Consider the following 20949-nt stretch of genomic DNA (forward strand, 5'->3'; position numbering starts at 1 on the left):
TTGTTTTAACCTTGGTTAGGGTAAGGATAGCTCAGCAGATTCTTTCTATTCTGCTTACAGAACATCTCCTTTGGCAATAAGACCTCCAAAGACTTGAAGGATTTTTTTTTTTCCTCCACGGTTATATGCACATTCCTTGAGACCTTGTAAATAAAAGATGTTTGGTAACTATCGACTTACTAATTATTAATATAAAAATGTTGTTATTTATTTATATTGACCTCCCTGTATTTATATTGTCCCTACCATGGAAAACTTCAGCAGATAAAAAAAAACTCATAAGGCTCTTAATCTGCATATTTGAAAATATAATTCCCAGACCATGGAAAATACAACAGGAATGAATGAGGGGGAATTCTTAAATAAACTGGTGTATTTATTGCAAATGGAGGGGAAGTTGCAGGGTTGGGCATGGGCTCACAAATGCCCTCCTTCGATCCCATCCCATATTTCACCCATCCCTCCACCCACCTCCATTCTGGTCACCAGCAGTTTGTTCTCTATAATTAAGAGTCTGATTCTTGGCTTGCCTCTCTCTCTTCTCTTTTTTTCCCTTTCCTCGTTTGTTTTTTTCTTGAATTCCACATATCAGTGAAATCATATGGTATTTGTCTTTCTCTGACTAACTCGTTTCGCTTAGCATAATACTCTCTAGATCCATCCATGTCGTTGCAAATGACAAGATTTCATTCTTTTTCATAATGGAACATTATGTACATATACCACTGATTCAAAGGGAAACATGCACCCCAATGTATATATAGCAACATTATCTACAAATGCCAAATTATGGAAGCAGCCCAATTGTCCATTGATTGATGAATGGATAAAGAAGATGTGATATGTATATTTCATGAGGGAGGGGAAATAGACCCCATCTCCTGATTGGTTCTGGAGAGCAGGGAGGAGGAGGGACCAGAAATATTGCTGAGCCATTTTGTGTGGTACAGTCAGCGACTGATTGTTTTTTTTTTTAAGATTTATGTATTTATTTGAGATAGAGAGAATGAGAGAGAGAGCACGAGAGGGGGGAGGGTCAGAGGGAGAAATAGACTCCCTGCTGAGCAGGGAGCCTGATGCAGGGCTTGATCCCGGGACTCCTGGATCATGACCAGAGCCGAAGGCAGACGCTTATCCGACTGAGCCACCCAGGCGCCCCAGCGACTGACTGTTTTGAACCAATTCTCTGGGTGGCCCCTCTCAATAGCACACATCATTGCCATTTGGGGGCTAGGTAATTCTTTGCTCTGGGGCCCTGTCCTGGGCATTTAAGGCTATTAACAGGATCCCAGGCCTTTACCCCACCAGATGCCTGAAGCACCCAGCTCCCACTTAGGACAACAAAACTATATCCAGATGTTGCCAGATGTCCCCTGGGGAGGGGTGGGGGTGAGGGTGAGGGAATCAGCTCCAGCGGAGAACCACTTCTAGATGAGTATTCTCAGCCCTGGCTGCCCATTAGGTCACCTGAGGAGCTGTTAAAAAGAAACAGGCCCCGCTCTAGAATAATCAAGTCAGAATCTCTACGGGGGCGGTGTGAGCATGGGCATTTGCTAACAGCTTCCTGGTGATTCCAGGGTGCAGCCAGGTACGAGAGCTAGGTATTTTACAGAATCTCAGAGGTAGTGGGAGATGCTGAGAGGTCAGGGTTTTGCTTGTTGTGCTCTGTAGGAACTGTCCCTGAAAGGCTTCCTTCTTATGTTTGTGATGATGGTTGGGATGTTTGCATGCACCTTGACCAGCATGAAAAAATGGGGTTGCATCCAAAAACCACATTTCCTTTTGCACGGTGCTTTACAGATCTTCAGTGGTGTTCATGGATATTCTGAATTTTAAATTACCCCATGAGACGGTCAGAGTGATAATCCCCCGTTTACATGATGAGGGAAATGATGTCGGAGATCTTAGGGGATACATGCTGGCCGGCAGTTCGGTTCCTAAAGCCGTTTTCCTGTCCTATTTGTTACTCACTGCCACTCATCTTCACTGGGGGCTACTTTCTAGTAATGAGGCTGGGCAGTTCTTTTCTCTTGCACAGATGTATTCATAGAAAACCAAAGGAGAACCAATGCTAAAAAGTCAGTTATTTCCCAATGCCTGGTACAACCTCTGTGAACTTTCTTCTAATTTGAAAGCCAATTATAATAATTATACTCCCACCACCAAGGGCTATAATCTGATAATATATCTTCCCTTGCAACCATTCTGTACTAGGCATTTTATATATGACATTTCTCATCCTTTTAGCAACCTGCAAGGAAAGCATTGTTTTCAGCATTTTACAGATGGGAAAAGTTAGGCTCCAAGAGGTTGAAGTAACTTGTCAAAAGTAGTTAGTGATACATCTAGGATTTGAGACCAGTGATTAGGTCTGATTTCAAAGTCTATTGCTTCTCCTTTCCCTTGCTGTCCCATCCGTGGAAGTTGTTTCTAAGTGCCTGTTAACCTTAAACAACGTTTTATGTGAAATGTGTCACTCCAGTATGATGCAAGCATGGGGCCCCCGTGGGAGTGCTGGAGTGGGGTACAGCCCATCTCTGTAGGTGAGAGCAGGATGTAGCCCATGTCCCAACCAGCTGCACCAGAAAGGCAGGTGCTGATTTTACTGGGGATTCACAGCAGTCCCTGAGGCATAGACCATCAGCCCAAGTAGACTGTCCAGGGAGTGAAGAACAACATTGCCGTCCTGTATCAGACCATGGGAGGGCTCCTAAAGAATGATCCATCACCCTGTAGAGACCAGAGCAGTAAAGGTGAAAAGAACTCCCCCATGCCCCCACTGCCAAGAATCACGTCAGATGTGGAGTTCACAACTGCTCAGCTAAAATGGTCCTTTGTAGGCCAGTGGGTGTAAAAATCCCTCTTTATTTATAAACTATGGGAGGCACAAGCCCAGATGAGCTGGTTTTCACTTTGCAAAGGATTGTTTTAGTTTCCAGAAAAAGTCTCAGATAGTATCAGGGCAGGGAAGAGGGAAGGGAGAGTCAGATAGATGGTCCTGGGATTGTAATCACCTTTGACATGCCCCATGGGGTCCCCTGAACAGACTGAACACCTTCCGCTCCATGGGGGCTACCTGGGGCTGCTCAAACATGCAGAATGAACATTTTCTGTTTCACTGCTGGAACTTTTGCTGACTGAGAGGCATGCATCAATCTCTGCTGGGGATGTGTAGGAAATGTCCCAGAGAAGTTTCACCCTTTCCTTGGGCCCTCTGCCTCACCTCTCTTGAGTCCCAGAAAAGGAAGTGTTATCCTTGAAAGGAGATGTGATGACAAATTATAAGGCATAAGACATTAATTATAACATTATGGAGTCATCTAATACTAGAAGTGAAAGGGATGAAGGAAAACTCCTAGCATCCCCTTCATTTCTAATTGGAGGAAACTGAGCCCCAAGAGCAAGTGAATTGGTCAAGGTCAGATACTCTGAGACTGGAGCCTGGGACCCCTGAGGCCTGGCACAGAGCTCTTTCCTCTATAACAAGTTGTCTTGTCTTTTGCTCTTAAGGAAGACTATACAAATCAATCAGATGGTCTTTTATCTATGATTTCTTTTTTAAGAGGCGGTATGTGTCTCGGATGCATTCAGTTGCTGATAACAGCGGCTTTGAATCGTAGAAGTGTTTATTATTTACTTATCAAGAATTCCCAAATTAGGTGGTTCCAGGGGTGGGTCAGTGGTTCACCGACGTCAGGGCATAAAGCCTGGCATCTCTGTCATCCTCCTTCCCTTTTCCTCATGGTCACAAGATGATCACTGTAGCTCTAAACTCTCCATACTCCCATACTGGCTTTCCAAGCACAAAGTAAGAGATGGTGGCAAGAAAGTGCTATTTCTGCTTTTATTAGGCACAAAAATATTGCCCAGAAGCCGCTGACAAATATCCCCATATGTCTTATTGCTCTCCTGAATAAATCACTGGCGAGAGGAATAGGATGAAGATGGCCATCTTAAATTAACTATGATCCACCCCCTAAGGTTGAGTATGTACATAGGGGGGCAATTTCTCTGAGCATATTTTAATACCTAAGTGCTCCCTTCTTCTGTCTCCAGCTCACTCTGTATAGTTTTCCAGCCCCTACTGATGTTCAGCCTTGAGGACACCTTCTAGTTTTCCTGGTGCCTGCCCCCCAACTCCCCCCGCTGGTCCTTCCCAGTCTCTGCTGCTGGCTTCTCCTCATCTTTCTGACCCTTAAACATTGGAACATTTCAGCACTCGGTCCTGGGATCTCTTCTCTATTGCCCTTTCTTTGGGGGCTCTGGTTGTCTCTGCTTTAAATACCATCCATTCTCTTGACTCTACCTTTATTTATTTTTTCTTTTTATGTTCTTGATATGTTTGGACTAAAATATGTTTTTTTTTAAATTTTATTTTATTATGTTAGTCACCATACTAACATCATCATTAGTTTTTGATGTAGGTTCCATGATTCGTTGTTTGCATATAACACCCAGCGCTCCATGCAATACATGCCCTCCTCTAGTGGACAGAAACCTTACTAGTGACCTGAATCCTTTCTGTTGCCTTTGCTCCTGCTATGGCTGTGGGCTTGTCTTCCACTCATCAAAGACATGGCCGGGGATCTGAGGTCTGGTCTCCTCACAGGCTCATGGCTTGGCCCAGAATGTTGCCTCGTGGCTTAAGCTTGGTCACACACACAGCTGGGAAGGTGAAGTCTCCAGGCTGCCTCACAGGGTCTGTATTTCCCATAAGTATGGTTGGAGAGAGAGCCCCTTCCTGACTTAAGGTCTTACCCTTACATGATGTTGCTAAAGCAAGGGGCTTCTGTCCCTCAGACTCCCCAGTCTGTCTGCAAACTTCCATCTTTGGACCTGTTGGTCACACGCAGAATCTAGAACTTCCAGAAGGGGTAATTCTACTCTTCCATAGGGCTGTGGCTTCTCCTGAGCTGAAGGGCCAGATGTGAGTGAGTGTGATGCATCCTCAGCCAGAGCGACAAATGCTTTATCCAACCCGGGTATCCCTGAAGAGTCCTGGTGTATCTTCTCTTGGGGGTTACTCTATAATCTGGGTCATTGATGAGTCACTCAACTGCAAGCCTGGATTTCTTCCATCAGACATCACAAAACTGTGGTCAGAGAGGAAAACTCTTAATCTCAATTTCTTCATCTGTTAAATCAAGATATTAATACTTCCCTCACACTGTTGGAATGGCAAATTGAAAGTATTACCTATGTCACCTACATGTGGTAGGAGCTAAACAGATACTAACTAGTTCCTTTGTTCCTTCCTTTCTCCTCTGCCCATTTGTTTCTAAGTAAATATGTTATGTGAGATTTGGGGAAGAGTTCCAACTTTTAATAGATTAGGAAAGTTAACCTACTTCCAAAGATTCATTCACTTGAGCTTATTGGACACATAAAGTACTAGAAAAGTCCAACATCATGATTGCCAGATTGGTTTTCACTTGACAAACCTTTTCACGAACCAAACCTTTTCTGTGCCAAGTACCTGGATCCAAAAGAAAGTGTTTATTCATCTCAGAAGTTTCCAAGCATCCACATGTCATATACACACAGAACTTGGCTCACTTCATCGAATGCATCTGATCTCATGGAGGTGTGCAGATAGATAGCCTGATGTTCTTCCATGACTTAATACCAAAATGAGACTTCACTAGGGGATTCCCGTATACATTAAATCTTTAGCACATTAACTTCCCAGGCCCTGGTCCAAGAAAATATTGCCCTTTTAAAAGGTATATTTGGTTGAATAATAAAGAAATGGAATGGAGATAGTTCATTTGGAAAGTGCTGATTTTGATCCCTGAAAAGCACAGTCCAATAAATGAGTGGTTGCAGGGAAAGGGAGCTTAGAATCCTCCCAGGATAATTAATGCATTTAATTTCTATGTATTCAAGCAAAAAAAAAAAATTAGAAATGGCTTCTTTTCCTTGGTTAATTGTGTACTTCATCCTATTGTCTCTGATGCTCAGAGGGTATATTCTGTTTACATGAAAAGCATCTCTAGAGATCCCAAGAGGTTTGTGATATGTACGAGCTCTCAGTAAGGAAATTTGGCATCATGTCTCAAGAGCCACAAACTCATTGAGCCCCTTTGACCTCATGATTTCATTTCTTGGAATCAATTCTGAACAAATGACCAGCAAGGCAGACAAGGACATATGCACAAAGATGTTCTTTGTGGAGTTATTTATCAAATGGAAAATAGGTCCTGAAACTTCCAATACAGAATGATCTCAACCATGTAAATAGAATATGTCATTGTATGTGGACAAGTAGAAATACAAAGACTAAAACAAGCTATAACAACAGCTTGGGGTGGACAGTTTTTGCTTTCACTTTTCTACTTTTTTATTTTTCAGATTTTTCTATAGTGATTATGAATTATTTTATTTATTCCTAGAATGAATTTTAACGGAGTGCTTACAAAGTGCCAGCCTCTGAGCTGGATGCTAGAGACACAGAGAGAATTTCACTTGAACAAAGCCAACACAGTCCCTTCTTCCAGGAGTCTATGGTCTGAGGGATTGGACCTATGTTGAAGAAATAAATGTATAATAGCAAACAAACATATGTGATAGGAAGGAAGGAACAGTATGTTGGTGGAGTACCAGCAGGGAGGACAGAATTTCCTTTGGAACAGGGGTTCTGGAAACTATGGCCTGTTTTTGTTTGTACATTTTTAAAGGATTGTTAAGAAAAAGAAGAAGAAGTCACAGAGACCATAGGACATCTGCAAAGTAAACTATTAACAAGTGAACTATGTTTCTCTGGCCCTTTAACAGAAAAAGTTTGAGTCCTAGTTTGGAAGGAACATCAGGGATGCCTCTCAAAGGAGATGACAATCAACCTGGCAGCTTAAGTATGAGTTAGCAAAAAGAAAAAAAACAATTCCCAGCGAAGTTTTATTAGAGGAAACTTGAAAAATGTTTTTTTTTCTTTTTAAGCTTCAGGTTTTTTTTTTTTTTTAAAGATTTTATTTATTTATTTGACAGAGAGAGACACAGCGAGAGAGGGAACATAAGCAGGGGGAGTGGGAGAGGAAGCAGGCTTCCCGCCGAGCAGAGAGCCCGATGCGGGGCTCGATTCCAGGACCCTGGGATCATGACCTGAGCCGAAGGCAGACGCTTAATGACTGAGACACCCAGGCGCCCCTGAAAAATGTTTTAGTTAAAAAAAGCTTTTTATTGGAACCTGGCTTCTGCTTCAGGTATGGAGAGAGGGAGGTGCGTTTAAAGGGCGTGCTACTATAAATAAGTTTCTTCTGCTAGTCTCTGTCCTCTTGCCTCCAATTCCTTTAACATATGGTTGGTTTGATTTTAAAATACCACCAACTTGTTTTCATTCTTCTAATTCCGTGGCTTTCTTAGGTCACAGCCGGTTCTCCGCTGCCCTGCTCATAACCACAGTAACAACTTTTATTAATTGTGCATTTACTTTTGTGCCAGACATCCTGCTAGGTACTTTCAATCCGCTGTGCCAAGTCATCCTAACAACTCCGCAAGATAAGCACTATCATCTGACTTTTATAAAGAAGGAGCAATGATCAGGGAAGCTGAATGGGTTGCCCGAGGTCGTGCTGCGGGTAATTCGCGGAGCCAGGATTAGGAGCCGGATCATCTCGCTTTCAAGACTGGGCTCTTCCTCGGTGTGGGCTCCTCCTTCTTCCACGGAGGCATATTTCACTTCCTCTGGCCTTTCTCATCCTCCCACATCCACCTCCTTTTGCCCCCCTCCCCCCTACTCTGCAAGTAACAGTTTTGGTTTTTAATTTCCTTAAAAAGCTAATGTATTGGGGGGCATTTCCTTAATATGCCAGCGAGCTTGTGGAGTGGAACTGAAGGATGACAGAGTTTCCAGCTTTCTAGCTAGTCCCTTCTCTGCTTCGTGCTAAAGTAATTTTTGATAAATCCATTGCATTTCAATTTTCCAAATTTATTGTCTTAATTTCCTCTGTTAAAGACAGATTTTAAATGAGTTTAATAGCACAGCCATTTCAGAGGCATTGTTAATTTTATATTTCTCTTCTCTCTGGATAGGCCCTTCTTCCCTCCATTCTTCCTTGTCAGACCCTGCCACCAAGTGCGGAGGAGGAAAAACTTCTTCCCTCAGCCCTCCCCTGGCAGCAGGCCCTGTGAATTAAACTGACAAAAGACAGATTAGCAAGAGAAAAACAGTTTATTAGCACGTGCACAATGCACAGACGCAGGTGCCATTCCAAGGGATGGTTAGGACTTTGGTCTTAGATAGCAACTTCACAAAGAACAATACATTTGTAGAGAAGGAACAAGGACAAAGGAAAAGGGTTGTAGGCTTAGGCTTCCCTGGGTGGCAAACGGGGCAAACTAACCGAAGACGAGGTTGTTTTAGGAAGGATTGTTCTGTCGATCCCTCGTGGTGCTGTCTCTGGGCTGGTAAGCACCTGTGGTGATTAAAAGCCACATCAAAAACTAATGATGTATTGTACGGTGACTAACATAACATAATAAAATTTAAAAAGTAAATAAATAAAAGCCTAAGCCTGCTTTTAGGCAAATGTGCAGGAGGGCAGAGAGCTTTCTGTTGGAGTCTGTGGTTTCTCAACCATCTTCAGCTCAAAATAATCCTTAGGCCAAAACGGCACGTTTTGGGGGCAGCATATTCTGATCCCCTGCAACGGCATTTTGTAAAGCTCTTCTTATTCTTTCTAGTTCCTCCTCTGCCTTGGACAGTGAGTAGCAAAAGCACCAGGCTCAGAGCCAGGAGACCAGAAGCCCAGCGCCAGCAGGGAACTTCCAGGAGAGTCTCTGACCTGATCTGGGGCTCAGCATCCTCAGCTAGCGAAGCGAAGGAGTGGGATTCAATATCGAATCTCCATGCTACATCAGTTTGCCAACGTGTCTGCATCGGTCAGGGCGTAGTCAGGAGATACAACTCATACCAGTTATTGGAACAGAGAGAATTGAATATAAAAAGTGATGAGTGGGGTGAGTGAAACGTGTTGATAAACGATACTGAGATAGTGGATGCAGGCAGCAGCTCCCTCCCCGGGACTGGGGGAAGAAAGGGAAGAGAATGGAATTATTATACCTCAAAAGCTCAGAGAAGGGAGCTCAGGGAGCTATAACTCAGATCTCTAGAGAGGGGACCCTCGCTGGCTGGTGTTGGTGTGGGAGTGGAGGGGAGAGCAGGATGTAGCTGCTTCTGCTAATTGGACCCAGCTGCTCCCGTGTGGCACGGCCTTGCTCCTGCCTGGTGAACAAAGCTGGGGTGGAATTCATAGGAACAGAAAGCACAGGTCCCTTCTTCCTGCTCCAGCCTTTCAGCGCCCCCCTCTAGTGCCCCCTAGTGGCAGGACCTAGCAGCGCCTGGCCGGCAATGTGCAGATGTTTGTGGACAAAATAGGAAGGGTGGTTTCGGGGCTGAATGACAATAGTTTAATAACTGACACAACGTTCATGGTTGAGATTGCACACTGGTGGTCTAGGAGCTACTTTTGGCCACTGGCCACGTATGATCCATAGACGTGTCTCTTGTGGCATTCATGATAGTTTAACCAAACGTGTGTCTGGGTTAATTTTTAAAATCTGAACATGTGCTTCCTGGGAAGCCCACACAACTTTATTGTTCATGATTTACATTTTTAAAAGGCAAATGAGTAGGAAGGCAGCTTGGAAATTACCTAGTAATCAGTTTACACATGTGATGGTAAGGCCCTCAGAGGGTGCAAGAATTTCCTCCCAAATCTCAAAACCAGCGAAGGAGATTTTGGGGTGCTAAGTCCAGGATTCTCATCACTACCCCTCACTGTGCTTCCAGGAAGATGGGTGTGCTCTGGCCTCCCATTGCTCAGAGTGTGGTCCATGGATCAGCAACACCAGTCTTGTTAGAAATGCAGAATCTTGGGGCAACTGGGCAGCTCAGTCGGTTAGGCGTCTGCCTTCGGCTCAGGTCATGATCCTGGGGTCTTGGGATTGAGCACCACGTTGGGTTCTCTGCCCAGCCGGGAGACTGCTTGTCCCTCTCCCTCTGCTCCCCACCCCCACCCCCGCCCCGGCTCATGCTCTCTCTTGCTCACACTCTCTGTCTCTCAAATAAATAAATAAAATCTTAAAAAAAAAAAAAAAAAAAAAGAAATGCAGAATCTCAAGGGTGCCTGGGTGGCTCAGTTGGTTGAACGTCTGACTCTTGATTTTGGCTCAGGTCATGATCTCAGGGTCTTGAGATCCAGCCGCACGTCAGGCTCCATGCTGGGCATGGATCGTGCTTAAGATTCTCTTTCTCCCTCTCCCTCTGCACAGCCCCCTACCCTGGCTGGCACACGCTCTCTCTCTCTCTCAATTAAAAGCAAATGTAGACTCTTAGGCCCCACACCAGACTTATTGAATCAAAATCTGATTTTAATGAGATCCTCCCATGATTTGTGTGTGCACAGTAACATTTGAGAAGTGCTGAAGATAGCTTTTTTCAGAAAAGGAAAATAAACTTTAATTGGTTGCTAGTGTTTTTCTCTGGGATGGAACCAGGGTAAGGAGTATGCAGACTGGTTCTCAGCAAATCTTCTGACCACTCCTCTGATTTCTTGTCTCCCTTCCTCCCAATTTATAGGCCCACACACACGATGCAAACAGCCACGTGCACACACATAACTACATGAGCATGCATCCGAAAATGCATATGTATTCTCTCCCTCATACACAGACACGCACACACCCATTAGCCATTTATGACATGGTCTCTGCTCTATCGCCTCACCCCAGTCCCTCACCAGGTCCCCCCACATGCACTCTGCTCTACTCACACTGAACTACTTGGGCACCATTGCCCAAACATATCAGGTGTTCTTTTTGCCTCTCTGTCTTTTGCACCTGCTGCCTACCACTGCCTGTGATGCACTCCCCCCACCACCAAGATGGAAACCTGACTAGCTTCTCTTTGTCCTTCACCCACAGCTCAATGACTTTCTTTTGGAAGCCTTCCCACATTGACTGAAGTGCATCCAGGCTGTGCTCCTTCTCTGTGTTTGTATAATACGCAGCATATGCCTTTATTGGAACATTTTTTCTCACCAGGAGGTAATCATGTAATGTATTGTTTATCTCCTTGAAAGGAAGGAACCATGCCCCCACTTAGCAAGCAGTTCTGGGGATGAGCAAACAAGGAAAGAATAAACGAATACAGAGCTAACAGATCTGTCTGATGCTTATCTATAAAGAACAGTAAAGCATAGTAGTTAAAGCATCAACTCAGATTGGAATTCCCAGATCAAAATCTTGGTACTTCCACTAATTATGGGACCTTGGGGAACTACTTTGCCTCTCTGTGAATCAGTTTCCTCCTTTACAAAACAATGACACTAGTGGTATCTACTGGGTTGTTACGAGCATTAAATGGGACCAACAGTGCTCTGTGAAATGCTTCACATGGAGCCAGGTTAGTGGTGAGTGCTCACTTTGCGTTTGCTACCTTGGTGCTATGATGTGATATATTATGCTCTCATGATCTATTGTTGTATTACTTACTGGCTTAAAGCACCCATAGCATTTACTTTGCAATTTGGGCAGGACTCTCTCCCTCCCTTCCTCCCTTCCTTTCTTCCTTTCAGTATCTGTGTCTTTATTCCAAACGCGATTGACCACGTATCATGAAAGAACCACAAGGTATTTGTCGGCTGAATGGAGTATTGGAAATTTTTGACAAGGAGTTGAGCTGAGGACAAAAAAGTTTGGAAGCTGAACAGACTTAACGTGGGAAAAGATGTTCCCTCTCTGCTCTGGTGTAGAAATCTAAATTACCAAGTACAAGGGCTTACTTCGTGTTGGGCTGGTGGTGACATCCCTGTGGTCTATCTGAAAGGGGGAAGAAGGACAGAGCGTCTCAGATATGGGACTCCTGATTATGGCCATCATGTTAAGTGGGTTACCTAAGTCAGAGGAAGTAGAATCCAGTTCTTTCCTGGGAAGGACTTGCTTAGGCATGGACAGAGTTTGGGTCTTTTCCAATTGGTTGGGGTATCAGATGCTAATCAGAAACTAGCGTGGGGATCAGGATCTCAGGACCAGGTACAAAGCCAGTCATGTGGACTGGAACCACAGGTAAAAGTAACAGGGAGGCTGCAGCCTGACCCTCACTCAGGCTTATGTGGTGGGGATGGGTCATGGCAGCAGAAGATGTATGCCTTACTCATACATCAGTGAGTAAGGCAGTCCTGCTGGACACGACTCACAATGGCTAAGAACTGAGCATGATTAAGTCTGCAGGGAACTAGATGTTGGAGACCCTTGGTTGGTCAGGGTGGGATAGCAGATAAACTCATAGTCTAGCAGAGCACACTGACCCACACATTATTACGACACAGCATGACACATACTCTGAGTTGTGTTTGCAAGTCTTGACTCATTTTCTGAAACACAAGTGTTGGTGACCTAATATTAGTGGGAAATTGCTCACTACAGTTTCTGAGCTTTGGACTGGGAAACTGGTGAAATAGGGAGGAGGGGGTATCCTCACTCTATTACTTCTCTGTGGGTCCTCTGAGGATGCAGAGAAATGGCAGAACCAGGAGCACGGGCTCAGCAATTTCCCCTAGACATTCCCATGGTTGACTTTCTTCAGGTCTTTGCCCGAATGTCCCATCTCAGTGAGGGCTTCCTGAACCATCTTCTTTAAAATTGCCACCTCCCACCCTGGCTCTCCCTATTTCCCTCCTTCTTATTATTTTTCTCTAGAACTCTTATCAGTCACCCACTAACTGTATATTTTACGCATTTATCTATTATCTCTTTTCCCCAACTAGAATGTAAGCTCCGTGAAGGCAGGGATTTTCATGTGTTTGGACCCTGCTATATCCCCAGTAACTACAAGAGTATTTACCTAGTAACAGACATTTAATAGATACTTTGTAGACTCATAGACATATTCCATGAAGTAACAGCATATACCAAAATGTAAAAGAAAATAGCATCTTTCATACTTAAAGGCTAAGAGTTACAACCCAGGTGAGTGAAGAAAATCTTTGTGAAAACCGTTGACAACACCAAAGTTATCATTTCTTTTCATCTCGTAGAATTAAGATGACAAAAGAAGGAACTCTGTCATGGGGAAGATAAAACAGGCCGTGGTCAAATCTTTCCTTTTGGGGACCAACCTTAAAGTTGATTAACCAGCTAATTGAAGCTCTTTGCTTTATGTTGGCCCTTCCTGGTGCACATCTGCATAAATAAAACATCTGTAGGTCCAGAGGCTTCCTTTCTGTGAAAGACAATTTGTGTTTATCATTTGACTTACAGTTAAGGCTGGGTGAAAGGATCCTTCCATAATTTGCATTCAGTTATTTTCTCCTCGTGAAGGATGGTCTGCAAAGTGATGGTCTTCAAAGTTTCCTTCACAGGTATCATAAATCCCATATGGACTCAGCACCGTCGTTAATAATTAGTAAGAGCTCAATATTTAGCAGGAAGGAGTTATCCATGTGATTCTGGAGATGGGCCACGTCTGTGAGGATGCTGACTTTCCCTGGAACACCATAAACATGTCAACAACAATATATTTATATGATATCTTCAATTAACTGATCTTATTATTAGAAGGCAAGTACAAGGTACATGTGTTAAAGAAAGGATGGCTCATTGCTGGTCTCTTCTGCATTCCCCTAAGGAAGCTGAATGTCGGTTGTAGCATGGAGAAGATCTTTTTTGGGAGTAATAAAATAGCCAGGCTTATTGGTAATTGCTGTTTTACACTTGTACCTTTTCCTTCCTTCCCATGATCCTTACACCATTTTGTCCTTTTTTCCTGGAAATTCTCTCTTTAAACCTACCCCTGCAGGTAAGGATTTTTATAACACAAACACTCTTTTTGCTTAAAAATAAAATGACAGTGCTACTTTCTGCAGATTATGCCACTAAAAGAGCCATCTTCAAGAAAGGTACATCAGACTGAGCTACGGTTGGTCTATTTTAGTATGTGCACATATGTATCAATCTGTGAGGCTATTTTTTTGAATAGCATTCTTAAGAATTTGAATTTGTACAGCACTTCTAATTTGCCAGGAACATCTGTTAGAGTCCACCTTTTATGTCTGTGACACGGAATTTCTAGAATGCATAAAAACAGGCATCAGATTTTCTGGCACATTGCATGGTTTCTAATGTCTTGTCTCTTTTTTCCACCCCCTCTTCTCTTTTCTCCCCCAACCCTTGCAGGGCTGATAGTGTACCTAGGAATGATGGCTGGGGCCTTCGTCCTAGGGGGCCTGGCTGATAAGCTGGGGAGGAAGAAAGTTCTCAGCATGTCTCTGGCCCTCAACGCCTCCTTTGCCTCTCTCTCCTCCTTCGTCCAGGGATATGGAGCCTTCCTCTTCTGCCGACTCCTCTCAGGCATAGGGTATGTAAATGCAGGGCTTTGCTGGACCCTTGTAGACCAGAGTTCCATCTATCCTGCTACTTGAGCTCTGAGTGGTGCCTCCAGAAAACCTTGGACTATGTTTTGTGTTTGACTTCAAAGATATTATATTAAAGTTGAACCTTAGAAAATGTTGTAAAGTCAGTGTATAAGGTCAAATAACCTGACACTACTTTGACCGGTCTTTCAAATTCACAAGGGTGGGGTATAAGGTAACTAGGCTTCTGCTATGACCATTTTTAGTGTATGACTTGATTGTTTCTTTTTGGCATTTTCTTTATGCAGGATTGGGGGTGCTCTGCCCATTGTTTTTGCCTATTTTTCGGAATTCTTATCTCGGGAGAAGCGAGGAGAACACCTTAGTTGGCTGGGCATCTTCTGGATGACGGGGGGCATCTATGCATCTGCCATGGCCTGGAGCATCATTCCACACTATGGTGAGTGCACTGCCTTCAAATAGCCCAGGGGCTCTTCTTACTATGGCACCTGCCTCCAACAATGTTTCTGTCCTTAACCTTATTCCCCGTACTCACACACGGTTCCCTTATATGACTTTTATCTTTCTATAGAACTTCCAATACTGGAGACACCTCGCTAATTTCTTTTTTTTTTTTAAAGATTTTATTTATTTATTTGACACAGAGAGAGACAGCGAGAGAAGGAACGTAAGCAGGGGGAATGGGAGAGGGAGAAGCAGACTTCCTGCTGAACAGGGAGCCCGATGCAGGGCTCGATCCCAGGACCCTGGGATCATGACCCGAGCTGAAGGCAGACGCTTAACTGACTGAGCCACCCAGGCGTATGTATGTAATTTCCATACACCTATCTTTCTGGAAATAATACAGTCTGTTCTTCCTGCCTCCCTCCCTCTCCATTCTTCTCTTCTTTTCTTCCTTTATTTGAAAGAATGTCCGTCTTTATCTCCCCAGCCCTCCTCCCCCAAGCAAGTTAGGCAGTTAGGCTTCAGTGACCCCATTTAATAGAAGATGTAACAGAAGCCAAGAGAAGTTGATGACTTGGCTAAGGTCATGTCCCTGGCATGACCTTGAAGCTTGATGCTCTGTCTGCCCCCTGTCCCCATGCGGAACTCTTGTGCACTTTCCAGTCTAGTGCCTGCTGTCACTCTTGTTTGGCTGCAGAAGTGGAGAGCCCTTACAGACAAGGTCTTGGATTCAGCTGGGACAATTTTATTATCCTGGGTAATTGCAAAAACCGGATTCTCTGGACAGAGACCTGGCAACGTTTACTTTCACAATTGGTTTTGTTAAGAGTAAAGTAGGGAGAAGGCAGCAGTTTTGAATTTGATTATGTCTTTTGAGCATCCTGGGCAATAAATGCTATCAGCATCCTTCAAAATTTTTTTCGGTAAACCAGTGATTATGGGTGTAGGCTTTGTCATCATTTAGAATCCTGCCGACCTGTAAGGTAGCAGAAAACTGCCCTGAAGCTAACCAACACTTCTCTATCCAATGAACTCCTTGGTGTCCTTGTTTGAAACCTCATCCTCTTTGTGTATTCTGAGGTGATGGAGGCTCCATGTACATCTCTTTAAGAAGCAGCTTTGGTGTAGACAATGCCTACACTACTGGTTAATGTAATGCTGGGTGTATTATCCTGGTAATCTGATAAACCCTGAAATCTCAGTGGTTTAACACAATAAAAGTTTCCCCACTTGTAAAGTATGGTGAATGTTTCTGATCTGCAGGTGGCTTAGCTCCATCAGTAATATTGGGGCTCAGACTCTTTTCTCCATGTGATTCTATCATCTTTAACATGTGGCTTGATGTCTCTGCTTGGGGAAAGAGCATGGGCAGTTGTACATGGAGATTTTGAAAGACAGGCTGGGAAGTGGACTGTGTCCTCTCTACTTACAACCCACTGGTCCCAAATCTGTAATATGATCACCCCTATCTTGCTGTGTGCCAAGAAAGTAGAGTAAATGGATTTGGGAACAAGTAATCTTTGCCCTGTCTAGTCTTTGAGAACCCACTGGGTTTTGTATAAGTAACAGAGAGGAAATATGAACAGGAATAATGAAATAAAGAGCTGAAGAGTTTTCCAGATAATTCTGTCACCCAAAGCAGTTCTCCATCATTTTAGATACAAAATCATATTACTCCTAACATCATTTCTGCACTCTGCCCTTCACCCAAAGGCACACTTAACACACACAGTACACTCCATGTTGGTTATATGGGTCAGAGAAATCGCTTACCCTCCCCCCAATTCTTGCTGTATTATTTACAACTGTTAACTGGTCCAAATGTATGAGTGCTAAGAAACCATTTCCACATTTAAATTAAATGGGTAAAAAATCTTTTTGGGGAGTGTGGGGGACAAATAAAATCTTAATAAAAGCTGAGCCAAAACAGTGGTGCTCTGTGATTGGGGACAAGTCGCTCCATCTTGTCTGGCGTGGTTCCTTCACCTATAAAGTGGAGAGGGAAGGAAGCAAGAAGAGCAGACTGTAGAGATCACGCCAGCCCTCAGGTTCAGTAAAAAGGAGAGTGCTGAGAATACGTTTAAAACAATTCTTGTACTCGAGCTAGCTCCCTTCCCGGGAGCATCAACAATGTCAGCCTCCTATTTGCAGCCTGCTTTTTCCCCAAGGGGAGTTTGCCCTCACACGTGACCAGGGAGCCTCCCATTGGCTCAGCTTAGGTCATGTGCCCACCTCAACCAATCACTACACCCCAGAGGATGCCGGGTCCTGATTGGTTCGGTTTCTGGGGGATACTTCCTTCCACAAATCCGGCACGGTGCGGGGGGGGGGGGGGGGGGGGGCGGGGCAGGGTCAGTCCCATGCAGACCACGTGTCTGCCATACAGTGGAGCCCGCGGGGTGCGGAGTGTTACGACAGGGGCCACCCACAGTAGTCAGTACGTGCTGCATCACTTTTTCCACTTTGCTTTACACACGCAAGCACACACCCACGTCTGGGGGTATGGTTGCTAAGGAAGCGATACAAAGATTCAGATGGGAGCGTGTTGACCAAGACTGACTGGGCTGTCCATGGCAGAGGGGCCCTGCTGCTGCGCGCTGACGGCAGGGCTTGTGATTCAATATTTTACCCCAAACAGACAGGATGTTTTTCCTGTTTGCTTGCTTGTATGAAATCTGTGACTTTGATGTCCGTTTTTAAGATCCAAGCCTCTTGGGTGATTAGGCTTCATTGAAACAAGCATTAGCTGGGCGGGGAGTGGGGGAACCCACCCAAGAAACACGGTAGATTAGAATCACAGTATAACAGGAGCGATTATTTACTTTAAGCCTCATTTTACCAGGAACAGATGTTTTGTCCAGAGTGAACCAGACATTTGATGCTATTTCTCAATGTGCCCAAGACACTAATCCTTTAACACCCTTCCACTTAGCAGGGACAAATGCCAGGGTAACTACAGAAAGGAGACTGATGTTTGTGTACTGCTTGTGAAACCCATTTAATTGCTTTTTCAGGAATGAAGTGATGGGAGGTCTTGGCACCAGGAATTCCGGTGACTGAGTCATTGAGAAAGAAAATTACAAATCTCAGAATGTTTTCCTGGGAACTCATGGTCACAGCCCAGAAAAAATTAGATATATTATGGAAGATTAATTCCCATTGTAGTCAGCACTACCAGCTATTTGTGAAAGCCTGACGGTGAAAAGTAGGGCAAGCTAAAAGATCAGTGAACAGAACCATCCCTGTCTCCGAATTAATAGTTCCATATATTTGGAAGCAGTTCACTATTTAATTTTATTTAATTTCAGGTCCCAAAGATCTGCCTAATGAATGCGATAAATGGAGATTACTAAAATCACCATAAAAACCACAGAGGCATGAGGGAATAACGTATTTTGGATAATTTACACATATTATCACAAAGAAAAACATTTGTTTTGGGCAGAATACTTTATAAATGTACCCACTTCTGCTCTCCTTTCCTCATTATCCACCTGAGTTTGACTGCTATGTCGTTTTGATCAACTTGACTTCTAATTATTCCAGAGTAGCTTTTGGACATGAACTGTAAAATGTGTCAATATTACTATGTTTTTATCTTCCTCTTTCTAGTGTTGCTGTCAGGAGAAAGGAAAGGCTTTTTTAATTAAAATGAAAACCAACAAACCCCGGAGAGAGCATGCTGTGAAAAAAGAGATTTGATTCTGGTTGAGAAAGTTGGATGATGTGTGTATTGTGTGGCTCAATGTGTCACAGCAGCTTCAGTCCCATGTTTCCCCACCTGGCATTCCCTCTGGCATGTCCTTTAGTTGCACAGACTAGGAAATAACAGCAGAAAGAGCAGTGCAGATAGAGCGAATAGAAGCGCAATGGGTTAAGAGTCAACGGTAAGTAGAAGGAGTCGAAAGGGGAGTAATAGTGTTCAAGACGTTCACTGCTCACCACTGCAGCTGATCACATAGTATACGTTTACATATAGACTTACCTCATTTTATTGCACTTCACTTTATTGTGCTTCGCAAATAGTAAATGGAATAGAGATTTTATGTCCCAATAATGATATCCTCTGAACTTTAGAAATCAATATATTCACTTATATTATACAGTTTTGTCTTTTTAAAAAAAAAAAAATGCTGTTGGAATTGTCTTCAGAGTTACTTGGAGTGGCATGAGAAAACCAAGCCATTTTATAACCTTGGATTATCTGATTATTTTTAAAAGATTTTATTATTTATTTATTTTATTTTATTTATTTATTTATTTATTTTAAAAGATCTTATTTATTTATTTGACAGAGAGAAACACAGTGAGAGAGGGAACACAAGCAGGGGGAGTGGGAGAGGGAGAAGCAGGCTCTCTGCGGAGCAGGGAGCCCAATGTGGGATCGATCCCAGGACCCTGGGATCATGACCTGAGCCGAAGGCAGACGCTTAACGACTGAGCCACCCAGGCACCCCTATTTATTTATTTATTTAATTTATTTAGCAAGAGCACGGGTGGGGGGAGGGGCAAAAGGAGAGGGAGAGAGAGAATCTCAAGCAGACTCCACACTGAGTGCAGAGCCTGATGCGGGGCTCAATCCCACGACCCTGAGATCATGACCTGAGCCAAAATCAAGAGTCAGATGCTTAACAGACTGAGCCACCCAGGCACCCCATAACCTTGGATTTTTTAAAAAAGCAATTATTTTGCTGATTTTTGCTTATATTCATCTATTTTAGTCAACAACTTTGGCACTAAATGTCATGTAGCTATTTCTAAGCAAATCAAATCTACCCTCAAAGCAGATGAATTATTATTGGTTGTCAGGAGCTTTTGCACTTAGCCAATCTGTGGTGGTATTGTTACCTGCATTCTGTGAAAACCCACCAATACCACAATGATGTGGGAAAGCCAGGATTTGTACTCTGATCTACGTGACTATGAAGATCTAGGCTCTTTCCACTGTGCTACCCATTCCTTAAAAGAGAGACTTTTGAGACCCATGAGGATGTTTGAAATAATGTTTTGTAGATCCAGAGGCAATTTCTAAAAATGTATTTTAGAAATGCTTTCAAGAGGCACCTAGGTGGCTTAGTTGGTTAAGCGTCTGCCTTCAGCTCAGGTCATGATCCCAGGGTCCTGGGATCGAGTCCCGCATTGGGCTCCCTGCTCAGGGGGAAGCCTGCTTCTCTCTCTCCCTCTACCCTTCCACCCCCCCCCCCTTGTGCTTGCTTCCTCTCTCTCTCTCAAATAAAATCTTAAAAAAAAAAAAAAGAAATGCTTTCAATAATGAATGCTGAGTAGGAGCTAGTCATCTCTCCATTTCAGTAATGATAAAATTCATTTGAATTTAGAAGCCCTGTCTCTTTAAAATTAAAAAAAACCCACGGTCTTAAGGGCCTGATCTGGTTTTCTTTCCTAGAAGGCAAGGGGTCCCTGAGGTGTGTGATCACCCTCCCTTCCATCCAGATCATGCTCTGGGTACTCAGAACCCAGGAATTCCCACTAAACTCAAGGAATTGTGACAAAGATGCCCATTCTCATTGCGGTAGAGTGTTCACATATATCACCACGAGGCCCCTCACTCTGTGAGAGGGGCCAGGAGAAGAAATGAAAGACGTCTCACAAGGGTAGGTCATGGCCTGGCCTTCCAGCTCCTTATTTGTCAAGGCGAAGGGCTAGAACATCTGTTATTAACAGTTGGTTAGCTTAAGTTTTAATGACTATAGAGAAATATGGGATGCAGCCCAAGGCCCTGTAAATGTCAGGCCTGGCCAAACCTGGGGGGTTCTTGAGATGCATGTTCCCCATGCCTGTTCCAGACTTCTGCCTCAGAAGGTTTGGGGACAGTCGGGGTTTTGCATTTTAACCTGCTTCCCAGGCGATGCTCTTGTGCCCTCATTTGAGAGTGAGTGATTTAAGGTCATTCTAAGATCATGTCAGAAATCCTCTGACTGCTTCTTCACAGGCTGGGGCTTCAGCATGGGCACCAATTACCACTTCCACAGCTGGAGAGTGTTTGTCATCATCTGCGCGCTGCCCTGCACCGTGTCCATGGTGGCTCTGAGGTTCATGCCAGAGAGCCCGAGGTTCCTGCTGGAGGTGAGTCAGCCCTCCCCCCGCCCCCACCCGATGTGAGAGCGATAGCCCTTTG

At 44.0% G+C, this 20949-nt stretch overlaps 1 protein-coding gene across 4 annotated transcripts in view; it reads left to right on the forward strand.

Annotated features, from left to right (window-relative positions):
- Positions 1-20949, forward strand: part of SV2B (synaptic vesicle glycoprotein 2B) — a 180333-nt gene that overhangs the window by 119941 nt on the left and 39443 nt on the right. For all 4 annotated transcript variants that reach the window (XM_032392088.1, XM_032392089.1, XM_032392086.1 and 1 more), the window contains 3 exons: positions 14173-14353; positions 14657-14808; positions 20764-20897. In XM_032392088.1, the coding sequence (XP_032247979.1) occupies positions 14173-14353; positions 14657-14808; positions 20764-20897 (467 nt within the window). The remainder of the gene's footprint in view (positions 1-14172; positions 14354-14656; positions 14809-20763; positions 20898-20949) is intronic.

The sequence above is a fragment of the Phoca vitulina genome, unplaced genomic scaffold (genome assembly GCF_004348235.1).
Source record: "Phoca vitulina isolate PV1807 unplaced genomic scaffold, GSC_HSeal_1.0 scaffold65, whole genome shotgun sequence".
Lineage (NCBI taxonomy): Eukaryota > Metazoa > Chordata > Mammalia > Carnivora > Phocidae > Phoca > Phoca vitulina.